This window comes from Scyliorhinus torazame, chromosome 25 (assembly GCF_047496885.1).
Source record: "Scyliorhinus torazame isolate Kashiwa2021f chromosome 25, sScyTor2.1, whole genome shotgun sequence".
In the NCBI taxonomy this organism is placed as follows: domain Eukaryota; kingdom Metazoa; phylum Chordata; class Chondrichthyes; order Carcharhiniformes; family Scyliorhinidae; genus Scyliorhinus; species Scyliorhinus torazame.
In genome coordinates, this window is record NC_092731.1 from 42,242,745 (window position 1) to 42,256,817 (window position 14,073).

Sequence of the window (14,073 nt, forward strand, 5' to 3'; positions counted from 1 at the left end):
GTACATGGATTACGGTAAAATGATATAGTGTAGATTTAGTTATTCTTAAGGGCAGCACGGTAGCATTGTGGATAGCACAATTGCTTCACAGCTCCAGGGTCCCAGGTTCGATTCCGGCTTGGGTCACTGTCTGTGCGGAGTCTGCACATCCTCCCCGTGTCTGCGTGGGTTTCCTCCTGGTGCTCCGGTTGCCTCCCACAGTCCAAAGATGTGCAGGTTAGGTGGATTGGCCATGATAGATTGCCCTTAGTGTCCAAAATTGCCCTTGGTGTTGGGTGGAGGTGATGAGTTTGGGTAGGGTGCTCTTTCCAAGAACCGGTGCAGACTCAAAGGGCCGAATGGCCTCCTTCTGCACTGTAAATTCAATGATAATCTATGATTAATCTAGGACAAAGGTTCGGCACAACATCGTGGGCCGAAGGGCCTGTTCTGTGCTGTATTTTCTATGTTCTATGTTCTTTGTACGAGGCACGTTTTTTACACAGAGGGTAGTGGGTGCCTGGAACTTGCTGCCGGAGGAGGTGGTGGAAGCAGGGACGATAGTGGCGTTTAAGGGGCATCTTGACAAATACATGAATAGGATGGGATACGGACTCCGGAAGTGTAGAGGATTTTAGTTTAGATGGGCAGCATGGTCGGCACAGGCTTGGAGGGCCTGTTCTTTGTTCTTTGTTGGATTCTCCATGCGGGCGACCAAGATTTCCCGCTGGACTAGAATCGCACCGGGTCTGCGCTGGCACCAGGAGCAGTGCCCAGGAGCGATTCCCTCTCCCTCGCTATGTAAATGTATGCATGGCGTGAATCCTGTGGGATGCTGTCGGAACTCGGCTAGTGGGCCGCCAAGTGCTTTGACTTCCTCTGTTTCACAGCAGGAAGCACTTAGCTGCGTTTGGTGTGGCGAGGGGCTGTTACTCACACCGAGAGGATTTGTGTTGTGGGGGGCTGGGCACCATCCATGGACTTTAGGGGGCACGTTCGTTACATACTTACCGCCTCGACCCACCGCGGGGTGCACAGCTTCAGGGCAACGCTTGAAAATACCCTCGCCAATCCACACCCGCCTGAATCCCGGCTGAGAGGCCTGGAGCATCCCGGGGGGAGCAGGAAAATCGGGTTTCCAGCCTGTTAATCAGGTTTTACTGGATGCCCATGACCCAGCGTGCAGCTCACTGCCGCTGTGGGCGGGGGTCGGAACATCGGGCTGGAGTCTCCGATTTTGAGGCTGTGTCCGGAGAACGTGTCCAGTATTACGGCCAAAACGCCTGCGCCGCCTCCGCACCGATGCTCCACCCAGTGGGGGGCGAGCAGCCGCACCACGTAAACCCCCGGCTTCCCCTGCGGATACAGACGGAGAATTGCCGGGTCCGTGTGACCGCGCATTGCGCACGGTGACGACCGACAGCTGTCACGCCGGACAACATGGTGCCGGCCGCGCGGACAAGGCCTGCCAGATAGTGACCCTCTGTGACCCCGCAGCCCCCGCCGAAGCTCCCGTCACCAGAGGAGCGTCCCCCTGCACCCCCACCCCCCAGCCCGCCCACCACCCCCGACTGTGGGGCCACTGGACACAGTCCGCAGCTCTCAACTCTGGTCCGAGTTTACAAAATCTCAGACCACAAGTGATCCACGCTGTCCATCGGGGGGGGGGGGATCGGGGGAGGGCTTTCAGGTGTCGTCCTGAGGCCGTCCCAACGGCGAGCGGCGTCCTCACCGATGATGCCGTTTTGGTGGGCGGAGCATCGGAAGACAGGCGCAGCCCCCGAGTTTGGCGTTAAAAGGGTGATTTTGGTGGCGGCAATCGGAGAATCCCGCCCATCGTGCGCTGATCCCGCTTTTCACCCGGCGCGCGATTCTCCGCTGGATCAGGAACCCCGTTACTGGTGGCGGGTGACAGAGAATCTAGCCCATGGAATTGTTGGGCCGAATGGCCTGGTTCCGAGGCGCAGGGCAGGATTCTCCGATTGCCGACGCCGGAATCGCGTTCAGCGATTGGCCGGAGAATCCGTTTCGACACCGAAATCGGGGGCGGAGCCATTTTTCAGATGCTCCGCCCCCTGAAAAACAGCGTAATCGCTGATACGCCGCCGCACACCATTGGGACGTCCTCAGGACGTAGCCCGAGGCCCTCCCCCGATGCTCCGCTCCCGATTGGCCGATATTCCAACGGCGTCGGTCGCGTGTGCTCACAGTTTTCTGGGACCTCGCGTGGGGTCTGCGGACTGTGTCCAGCGCCCCCACAGTCGGGGGGGATAGTCGTTCCACTGGCCGGGGGGCTTTGGCGGGGGCTGGGGGGACTGGTGGGGGGCTGGGCCAGGGGTGGGGAGGGGTTACAGTGGGGCACTATCTGGCAGGCCGGGTCCGCGGGTGCTGCAGGATCCACCGTGCACAATGCGCGGCCACGGACTCGGCAATCCTCCATCCGTAGCTGCAGGGGAGGCCGGGGGCTTTACGTGGCGTGGCTGCTAGCCCCTCCCACTGGGCGGAGCATCGGTGCGGGGCCGGCGCCGACTTTTTCATTGTAAAACTAGACACCTGCTCCGGACATAGCCGCAAAATCAGAGAATCCAGCCCGAAATTTCTGCTGAATTCAGGAATATTCTTTTGCCGTTCTTCTGCTTTCTAAATCGGCGTGTTGTTAAATTGTCTCCCTGCTCACTCTGTACCAGGGCTTTCGTGACACAATGATTCATTTTGTTTTCCTCTTTAGCAATTTGGATCCCTGCTCAGGGAGTCACAGATCGGCAAAACACGATAAACTTCCTAAACATTGTTCAGTGCGTCAATCCCACTCTCCCGTACCAGCGCTACAGGAACTACGGCTGTTTCTGTGGGTTTGGAGGAAATGGAAACCAGCCAGTGGATGACCTCGACAGGTAAAATGAGACGATACTTGTGTAAAAACTCTCTCCGTGAAGATGTGGGTGTTTGCGCTGGCTGAGAATCAGCAAGGTTTTACTCTGGTACAAAGAAGAGAGTAGACATTCCTCAGAGAGACAGAACTTGTTTCTCTATCGTCCTTATCACTGCCTCCAGGTAGAACGCAATTTGTACACAGCAAGATCCCACAGCAACTATGATATAATGACCAGGTTGATCTATTTTCCTGATGTTGGTTTGGGATAAATACACCTCGTGCTGTTTGTCACTGACACCCTGAGTTCCAGTTCAGTCAAGCAGAGCTGCTAAGAGTAATTTCTCAAAGTTACTTGAGGTAATTTGGGGAGTTACTGGGGGTAATTTACAGGAGTTACTGGTGTAATTTATAGACCATAAGACCATGAGACATTGGAGCAGAATTAGGCCACTCGGCCCATCGAGTCTGCTCCAAAATTCAATCATGGCTGAGATTATCTCATCCCCATTCTCCTGCCTTTATTAATCAAGAACCTATCTGTCTCTGTCTTAAAGACACTCAGTGATTTGGCCTCCACAGCCTTCTGCGGCAAAGAGTTCCACAGATTCACCTCCCTCTGGCTGAAGAAATTCCTCCTCATCTCTGTTTTAAAGGATCGTCCCTTTAGTCTGAGATTGTGCCCTCTGGTTCTAGTTTTTCCTGCTCGTGGAAACAACCTCTCAACGTCCACTCTATCCAGGCCTCGCAGTATCCTGTACGTTTCAATAAGATCCCCCCTCATCCTTCTAAACTCCAACGAGTACAGACCCAGAGTCCTCAACCATTCCTCAGACAACAAGCTCTTCATTCCAGGGATCATTCTTGTGAACTTCCTGTGGACACTTTCTAAGGCCAGCTCATCCTTCCTTAGAGACGGGGCCGAACACTGCTCACAATACTCCAAATGGGGTCTGACCAGATCCTTATACAGCCTGAGAAGTACATCCCTGGTCTTGTATTCTAGCCCTCTTGACATGAATGCTAATGTTGCATTTGCCTTCCTAACTGTCGACTGAACCTGTACGTTAACCTGAAGAGAATCGTGAACAAGGACTCCCAAGTCCCTTTGTACTTCTCCATTCCTCCATCTAAGTTGTATAACCTCACACTTTTCCACATTGTATTCCATCTGCCACTTCTTTGCTCACTCTCATAGCCTGGCCAAGCCCTTCTGCAGCCCCCCTGCTTCCTCAATACTACAGATCTTTGTTTCATCTGCAAACTTAGCAACAGTGCCTTCAGTTCATTCTTCCAAATCGTTAATGTATATTGTGAAAAGTTGTGGTCCCAGCACCGACCCCTGAGGCACACCACTAGTCATTGGCTGCCATCCTGAAAAAGACCCCTTTAGCCCCACTCTCTGCCTTCTGCCAGTCAGCCAATCCTCGATCCAGGCCAGGATCTTACCCTGAACACCATGTTAAGGAATGGGTGAAGAGACATTCCAATTAGATGTCTCATTTATGTTAAGTATCCAATAATTGAGACTGACATGTAAAGAGGCTTCAGGTGATCTTTGATGTGGTGATCGAGTTTTGTACAGAGTGTGTTGAAGGAAAATAAAGGTGTTTGTGAAAAGGAGCAGAACTCTTGACTCTTTCCACAACAGCTGCCAAGGTTACCATTGGTAACACAGGAAGGTTGCTGTGCAAATGTGAAGGGCTGAAAGATACAACGTTTCCAGACTCAACCAAGCAGTGAGTGAGAAGACTAAAAAAATATATATAAATATGGCTGAACCTCGGACAAAGGTGGCCGGATATGACTATCCACCATTATTTTCTGAAAGGGGATCGCATGACCAATGGAGAAGTGCAGTTGTTATGTGGACTAAGGTAACTGCCTTGGGAAAGAGGAAACAAGGTATGTCATTGGCTCGTTCTCTACCTTATGAGAGTTAAATCCGAAGCAAAGTGTTTTCGGAACTGGAATTGGAAGAATTAAATTCAGAAGAAGGTCTGGAGACTCGATTACGTTTTATGGATAAGATTTATCAAAAGGAGGACTTGTTAAGTGTGTATGAAGCTTGGTCAGAATTTAATAGATTCCGGAAAACAGAGGACATTTCTATTGAGGATTATATCATGGAATTTAGCAGACTATACAGGAGGCTGCACAAACACCGCCTGGAATTTCCACAGTCTGTGTTGGCATTAAAGTCACTCGACTTGCTAGAGTGACCAATCTGGATAGGCTCCTGGTTTTGGCAGGAGTTAAGGTTGTGGATAATGATACCTTGTTCAATCAGATGATAGAGGCCTTAAAGAAGTTTCTGGGGAAACATTAAATTCCTATGGCTCTTACGACACAAATGGGTCAGTCAGCAATTAAGCAGACTATGGAAGATACACTACTACAGGATGGCGAGATCATATGGCTACGAACAGGTTACAAGAGTCTGGAAGGAGATCTGGACCCGGACATTATGAGGACAGAAACCCATTTAGAACCTCTAATCGGAGGAGGGGCATGGAGAATGGGAATAGGAAGGTGAACCCCAGAAATGCCCGGGGTACAATAAATCGATGTTTTCGGTATGACTCTCAATACCATTCTGCTTTCAACTGTCCAACACGCTATAATAAGCTACACATGACACGGAAGAGTCAGAAGGGGAAAAAGATAGTGACCAGAAAGAAGGCATTGTCCTGGTAACAAGCAGTTTTACTCCGATAATGAGGGTGTTGGTTGCAGAATCCTTCAGTTGTGCTGTATTGGACAGTGGCTGCACATCTACTGTGTGTGGAATTGACTGGTTAAAATGTTACCTGGACTCTTTGAATGCAGAAAATCGTAACAAGGTAAAGGAATTTGAAAGTTCCACAAGTTTCAGGTTTGGGGATGATAATACTCTGAAGTCGCTGAAAAGAGTGGTGATCCCTTGCAATATTGCCGGAGTGAATCATTCCATGAGCACGGATGTTGTATCAAGTGAGATACCTTTGTTTCTGAGCAGACCGTCGATGAAGAAAGCACACATGAAACTGGATATGGAACAGGATAAGGCAACAGTTTTTGGAAAGACGGTGGACTTACAATTTACACAGTCGGTACACTATTGTATTCCATTACTGACAAATAATATTTCAGGTGCAGCTGTTAAGGATGTGTTATTATCAGTTGGAAATCACTTTAGCTGCTAGAAAGCTTGTTGTATTAAAACTGCATTGGCAATTTGCGCATGCGTCTCCTCGGAGGCTGAAAAATTATTAAAGGATGCAGGGGTAAGGGATGAAGTCTATACTAAGCTGATAGAACAGGTTAGTGATCACTGTGAGGTTTAAAGGAAGTACAGAAGGACACCATCACAATATATTTATTTGGCATTTTGTCGATTTAGCAACCAGATTTAGTCAATCAACCATTTTACAAAGTCAAGAAAAGAGAGTAATCCTGGATCAGATGGTGGGAAAATGGTAGGGACAGGACTGGGGTCCCTGGAAAATTCCTTACAGACAACGGGGGAGAATTTGCTAATGATGAGTTTCGGGATATGTGTGAAAATGTGAATATCACTGTTATGAATACAGCTGCGGAAAGCCCATCTAGTAAGGGTGTGTGTGAAAGAAACCATGCAGTAATAAATGGCATGCTCCAGAAAATGTTGGCAGATAGACCAAATTGCAAGTTAAAATCAGCTTTAGCAGGGACGGTACATCCAAAGAATTTGTTGCAGATGGTTGGGGCGAATGTCCCTATCAATTAGTGTTTAGTAGAAATCCTTAAATTCCGTCCATTTTGGATGACCAGTCTCCAGCTTGTATAGAACATAGAACATAGAACATAGAACAATACAGCGCAGTACAGGCCCTTCGGCCCACGATGTTGCACCGAAACAAAAGCCATCTAACCTACACTATGCCATTATCATCCATATGTTTATCCAATAAACTTTTAAATGCCCTCAATGTTGGCGAGTTCACTACTGTAGCAGGTAGGGCATTCCACGGCCTCACTACTCTTTGCGTAAAGAACCTACCTCTGACCTCTGTCCTATATCTATTACCCCTCAGTTTAAAGTTATGTCCCCTCGTGCCAGCCATATCCATTCGCGGGAGAAGGCTCTCACTGTCCACCCTATCCAACCCCCTGATCATTTTGTATGCCTCTATTAAGTCTCCTCTTAACCTTCTTCTCTCCAACGAAAACAACCTCAAGTCCGTCAGCCTTTCCTCATAAGATTTTCCCTCCATACCAGGCAACATCCTGGTAAATCTCCTCTGCACCCGCTCCAAAGCCTCCACGTCCTTCCTATAATGCGGTGACCAGAACTGTACGCAATACTCCAAATGCGGCCGTACCAGAGTTCTGTACAGCTGCAACATGACCTCCCGACTCCGGAACTCAATCCCTCTACCAATAAAGGCCAACACTCCATAGGCCTTCTTCACAACCCTATCAACCTGGGTGGCAACTTTCAGGGATCTATGTACATGGACACCTAGATCCCTCTGCTCATCCACACTTTCAAGAACTTTACCATTAGCCAAATATTCCGCATTCCTGTTATTCCTTCCAAAGTGAATCACCTCACACTTCTCTACATTAAACTCCATTTGCCACCTCTCAGCCCAGCTCTGCAGCTTATCTATATCCCTCTGTAACCTGCTACATCCTTCCACACTATCGACAACACCACCGACTTTAGTATCGTCTGCAAATTTACTCACCCACCCTTCTGCGCCTTCCTCTAGGTCATTGATAAAAATGACAAACAGCAACGGCCCCAGAACAGATCCTTGTGGTACTCCACTTGTGACTGTACTCCATTCTGAACATTTCCCATCAACCACCACCCTCTGTCTTCTTTCAGCTAGCCAATTTCTGATCCACATCTCTAAATCACCCTCAATCCCCAGCCTCCGTATTTTTTGCAATAGCCTACCGTGGGGAACCTTATCAAACGCTTTGCTGAAATCCATATACACCACATCAACTGCTCTACCCTCGTCTACCTGTTCAGTCACCTTCTCAAAGAACTCAATAAGGTTTGTGAGGCATGACCTACCCTTCACAAAGCCATGCTGACTATCCCTGATCATATTATTCCTATCTAGATGATTATAAATCTTGTCCCTTATAATCCCCTCCAAGACTTTACCCACTACAGACGTGAGGCTCACCGGTCTATAGTTGCCGGGGTTGTCTCTGCTCCCCTTTTTGAACAAAGGGACCACATTTGCTGTCCTCCAGTCCTCTGGCACTATTCCTGTAGCCAATGATGACATAAAAATCAAAGCCAAAGGTCCAGCAATCTCTTCCCTGGCCTCCCATAGAATCCTAGGATAAATCCCATCAGGTCCCGGGGACTTATCTATTTTCAGCCTGTCCAGAATTGCCAACACCTCTTCCCTACGTACCTCAATGCCATCTATTCTATTAGCCTGGGGCTCAGCATTCTCCTCCACAACATTATCTTTTTCCTGAGTGAATACTGACGAAAAATATTCATTTAGTATCTCGCCTATCTCTTCAGACTCCACACACAATTTCCCATCCCTGTCCTTGACTGGTCCTACTCTTTCCCTAGTCATTCGCTTATTCCTGACATACCTATAGAAAGCTTTTGGGTTTTCCTTGATCCTTCCTGCCAAATACTTCTCATGTCCCCTCCTTGCTCGTCTTAGCTCTCTCTTTAGATCCTTCCTCGCTACCTTGTAACTATCCATCGCCCCAACCGAAACTTCACACTTCATCTTCACATAGGCCTTCTTCTTCCTCTTAACAAGAGATTCCACTTCCTTGGTAAACCACGGTTCCCTCGCTCGACGCCTTCCTCCCTGTCTGACCGGTACATACTTATCAAGAACACGCAGTAGCTGGTCCTTGAACAAGCCCCACTTATCCAGTGTGCCCAACACTTGCAGCCTACTTCTCCACCTTATCCCCCCCAAGTCACGTCTAATGGCATCATAATTGCCCTTCCCCCAGCTATAACTCTTGCCCTGCGGTGTATACTTATCCCTTTCCATCATTAACGTAAACAATCCCTTTCCATCATTAACGTAAACAGACTACAATTAGCTGTAGTCTGTGAAGAGACTACAATTAGCTCTGCCTTTGCTGAGCATTTAAATGCATTACATAGCAGCAGAAAAGCTCTTTTGGAAGCGGAAGTCTCTGAAAGAATTCGCAGAGCTTTGAGGCGTAATGTACAGCGCTCAAATACCGTTTTTCAGCAAGGAGACACAGTATACTATAAGAGAGACAACTTTAATGAATGGAAAGGCCCAGGGAAGATCATAGGCATAGATGGCAAAACAATTATTTTGCAACATGGCAATCAAACAGTTAGAGTACATTCATCAAGGATAATGGTTACAGATTACAAATTTTCAAATTTAGACAGAGCAAACAGACACGATGAAGAACCAGGGTCATATGATACATGTGTTACAGAACTACGAGGACCAGTTAACTGATATGGACAGGGTTTCTGTAGAGGAACACAATACTTCTGATGAATTAGAACAGGTAATTTTTCCAAAAGGACAACTGCCAAAAGTTGGTACAAAAGTGACATTCTTGCCTGAAGGATCTAGTCAATGGAAGGATGCAACTATTATTAGTATGGCCGGGAATGCCACTGGAAAGTATAAACACTGGTTTAATGTACAGAATACATGGGAGGGTGTCAAGACAATGGATTGGAAACACGAAGTTCAAAAATGGAGGACCAGAAACCAAGTGCCAGTTCAGATAATACATCGGATAGTGAACAGGTTCACAGGAAAAAGTCGAGAACTATTGGAAGGACATCCCACAACAGAAGGAAAAGATCAAGCAGTAGCAGTACTGAACGAGATACCAGGCGGGAGAGGGGACATAGTTTGTCAAGGTCTCGGAACATGGGTAAGACTATGAATGCTACTAGGAGTAGAAGCCCACATGAACGTGAGATTTTGGTGGCCTCCAATAAGTTTGATGAAGTTATCAAAGACGCCAAACAGCAAGAGCTGCATAGGTGGAGTGAATTTGGGGTATACACGGAAGTACCAGATAGGGGACAAAGAGCTCTATCCACAGATGGATATGCATGGAAAAGGTTCTTCCAGAGGGAACTTATGAGGCCAAGGCCATGCTTGTGGCAAGGGGATTTGAAGAAAAATTAGAAGATCAGGATTAAGGGTAGATTCACCGACGGCGGCAAAGGTTATTTTAAAGATCTTCTTGGCTCTATTAGCCACAAAGGCATGGGAATGCAAATCTATAGATATAAAAGCTGCCTTTTTGCAGGGGCATCAGCTGCAGAGAGACATTTTTCTCCGTCCTCCTAAAGATGCAGCTAACACAGAAGGGGTACTCTGGAAGTTGAACAAATGTGTATATGGGTTAAATTATGCATCTAGAGTCTGGTAGTTTTTGGTGAGGTCAGTTTTGTTAAAGTTAGGCTGTTGCCAGTTGAAAGCAGATCCGACAATGTTTTACTGGCACTATAAAGGAAATCTTTCTGGCATCTTTATGGTGCATGTCGATGATTTTTTTGTGGGGGGGGACTCGTGATTTTGAAGCTATTGTAATCTCTGGTTTGAGGAAAGAATTCAGGGTTGAAAGTCAGGCTTCTGGTGCATTTAAATATGTTGAACTGGAAATCGGACAGACTAAGTTAGGGGCAACTTTACGTCAGCAATCTTATTTGGACAGCATCAGCCCAATAGCAATTAGTCGTGGTCGGGTTTAACAAAAAGACGCAGTGGTTTGAAAGTTGGAAAAAAAGCAAGTTTAATTGGGCACTGAATTGGTTAGGTAGACAGACTAGACCAGACATTAGTTTTGATGTCTTCAAGTTGAGTACAAAAATGAATGATCCCAAAGTGGAAGACATAATGAGAGCAAATAAAGCATTGGTCAAACTAAAAATGCAAGAGCATGTTTTGAGGTTCCCGGTTTTAGGTGACCTTAGGCACTTGAAACTCATAATTTATAGTGATGCATCCTATGCAAATTTATATGATGGGGTTTCAAGTGCAGGAATTTTCATAATTTTCCTTTGTTGCCCTCTTGTGTGGGTAAAAAAGAAAATAAGGAAAGTGGTCAAAAGCACTTTGGCTGCTGAGATGACAAGCCTTGTAGAGGCGGTGGATATGGCCTTTTATATATCTCAGATATTGACAGATATTTTGGGATTAGGGGATTTGTGAAACATACCCATTGAGTGTCACATTGACAGTAAACCCCTGTGGGAAAATGTGCACTCTACAAAACGTGTCAATGAGAAAAGATTAAGGATAGGCATCGCAAGTTTGAAGCAGATACAGAGATACATAGAAGATCGGGGCAGGAGGAGGCCTTTAGGCCCTTCGAGCCTGCTCTGCGATTCATCGCGATCATGGCTGATCATCCAACTCAATAGCCTAATCCTGCTTTCTCCCCATAGCCTTTGATCCCATTCTCCCCGAGCGCTATATCCAGCCGCCTCTTGAATATATTCAAAGTTTTAGCATCAACTACTTCCTGTGGGAATGAATTCCACAGGATCACCAATCTTTGGGTGAAGAAATGTCTCCTTATCTCTGTCTGAAATAGTTTACCCAGAATCCTCAGGCTGTGACCCCTAGATCTGGACACACCCATCATTGGTAACATCCTCCCTGCATCTACCTTGTCTAGTCCTGTTAGAATTTTATAAGTCTCTATGAGATCCCCCCTCATTCTTCTGAACTCCAGCGAGAACAATCCCAACCTGGTCAATCTCTCCTCATATGACAGTCCCGCCATCCCTGGAATCAGTCTGGTAAACCTTCGCTGCACTCCCTCGAGAGCAAGAACATCTTCCCTCAGAGAAGGAGACCAAAACTGCCCACAATACTCCAGGTGTGGCCTCACCAAGGCCCTGTACAATTGCAGCAACACACTCCCGCTTCTATACTCAAAACCTCTCGCAATGAAGGCCAACATACCCTTCGCCTTCTTTACCGCCTGCTGCACCTGCATGCTTACCTTCAGAGAATGGTGCACAAGGACACCCAGGTCCCGCTGCACACTCCCCTCTCCCAATTTACAAACATTCGGGTAGTAATCTGTCTTCCTGTTTTTGTTCCAAAATGAATAACCTCACACTTATCCAAATTATACTGCATCTGCCATTGGTTTGCCCACTCGCCCAACCTGTCCAGATCTTGCTGTAGGATCCCTGCATCCTCGCCGCAATTTACCCTCCCAATTAATTTAGTATCATCTGCCAACTTTGAGATGTTACATTTTGTTCCCTCATCCAAATCATTAATATATATTGTGAATCGCTGGGGTCCCAGCATCGATTCCTGTGGTACCCCACTGGTTACTGCCTGCCAATCTGAAAAGGACCCATTAATCCCTAGTTGTACGGTTACTGGAGGTAATTTATCGGAGTTGCTGGGGGTAATTTATAGGAGTTACTGGAGGTAATTTATAGGGGTTACTAGGCGTAATTTATAGGAGTTACTGGGGGTAATTTACAGGGGTTACGAGGGGTAATTTATAGGGGTTACTGGGGGTAATTTATAGGAGTTACTGGGGGTAATTTATAGGAGTTATTGGGGTAATTTATAGGAGTTACTGGGGGTAATTATAGGAGTTACTGGGGGTAATTTATAGGAGTTATTGGGATAATTTACAGGAGCTACTGGGGTAATTTATAGGGGTTACTGGGGTAATTTATAGGAGTTATTGGGGTAATTTACAGGAGTTACTGGGGGTAATTTATAGGAGTTACTGGGGGTAATGTATAGGAGTTACTGAGGGTAATTATAGGAGTTACTGGGGGTAATTTATAGGAGTTATTGGGATAATTTACAGGAGTTACTGGGGCAATTTATAGGGGTTACTGGGGTAATTTATAGGAGTTACTGGGGGTAATTTATAGGAGTTACTGGGGGTAATTTATAGGAGTTATTGGGATAATTTACAGGAGTTACTGGGGTAATTTATAGGGGTTACTGGGGTAATTTACAGGAGTTACTGGGGGTAATTTATAGGAGTTACTGGGGGTAATTTATAGGAGTTATTGGGGTAATTTACAGGAGTTACTGGGGGTAATCTATAGGAGTTACTGGGGGTAATTTATAGGAGTTACTGGGGGTAATTTATAGGAGTTACTGGGTGTAATTTATAGGAGTTACTGGGGGTAATGTATAGGCGTTACTGAGGTAATTTAGAGGGTTTGCTGGGGGTAATTTACAGGGGTTACCCGGGTTAATTTATAGGGTTTGCTGGGGGTAATTTACAGGGGCTACTCAGGGTAACTACCCCGTTGTTCCTGCTCTGTGAGGCACCGACTCCAGGAGCAGTTATGCTCAGTATTTCCCGGGAGACCCTGTTCAGAGATCCAGCTGAGAAAAATTGAGCTCCTGTTCAAGGTAAGTGAAAAAGGTAAAGTTGCCATAATCCCGGATGGCCATAGACTGCTTTCCCCTTTGACGCAGAGAGTTGACTGTTGGTGATTTAACCTGAGAGTCACCACACCTCAGGAGAGGGTCAAGCTTGAGAAGGCGGGGCCTTCATGGATAATCTCAGTCGGTACGGGAATTGAACCCACTCTGTTGGCATCTCTCCACATCACAGACCAGCAGCGCGGGAAGTAAGTGTGAGAGGAGTGGCAATCCGATGATCAGTGATCGTCATTCCTCGGAAGATTGGGTCCATTGAAATAGAAGTCTGTCGCTCATAACCGCTGTCTTCAATAATTGGGAGTCTTTAAAGGGTTAAGCTAATCTGATTGGACATATTCTGGGAGATGTCATCACATGGTCTCCTAATCTGAACTGCCCTTCCCCAGACTCCTGCCATTGGTCACTCAACATGAGCATCATCTCGGAGCTCCCCAAGGATTCTCAATGTGTCCGACTTTTGACTTTTGAAAAGCTGGTCACCTGAATGAATGACCCAATTTAACTGGACACCTGCTGTTACTTAGAAATCCTGGGAATCTCCCACTATCAGAATACAAAGCAGCAAGTTAAAACAGACGTACAATTTTGGTTTGTAACTGGAAAAGAGCAAATACATCAGACAGCAGTGTCAGTAATTGGGAGCCTCTATATTTGTCATGGGCAGGTTATTGCCACGTTTCTTGTGGGCAGTGCTCCATCTTTGATGCGGGCAGTGCTCCATGTTTGTTGTGGGCTGTGCTCCATGTTTATTGTGGGCAGGGCTCCATGTTTATTGTGGACAGTGCTCCATGTTTATTGTGGGCAGGGCTC

General features: G+C 46.8%; 1 protein-coding gene across 1 annotated transcript in view; it reads left to right on the forward strand.

The window, feature by feature from the left end:
• Positions 1 to 14,073, forward strand: part of LOC140402560 (basic phospholipase A2-like) — a 180,433-nt gene that overhangs the window by 20,322 nt on the left and 146,038 nt on the right. The window contains exon 2 of the mRNA XM_072490412.1: positions 2,708 to 2,873. Coding sequence (XP_072346513.1) covers positions 2,708 to 2,873 — 166 coding nt within the window. The remainder of the gene's footprint in view (positions 1 to 2,707; positions 2,874 to 14,073) is intronic.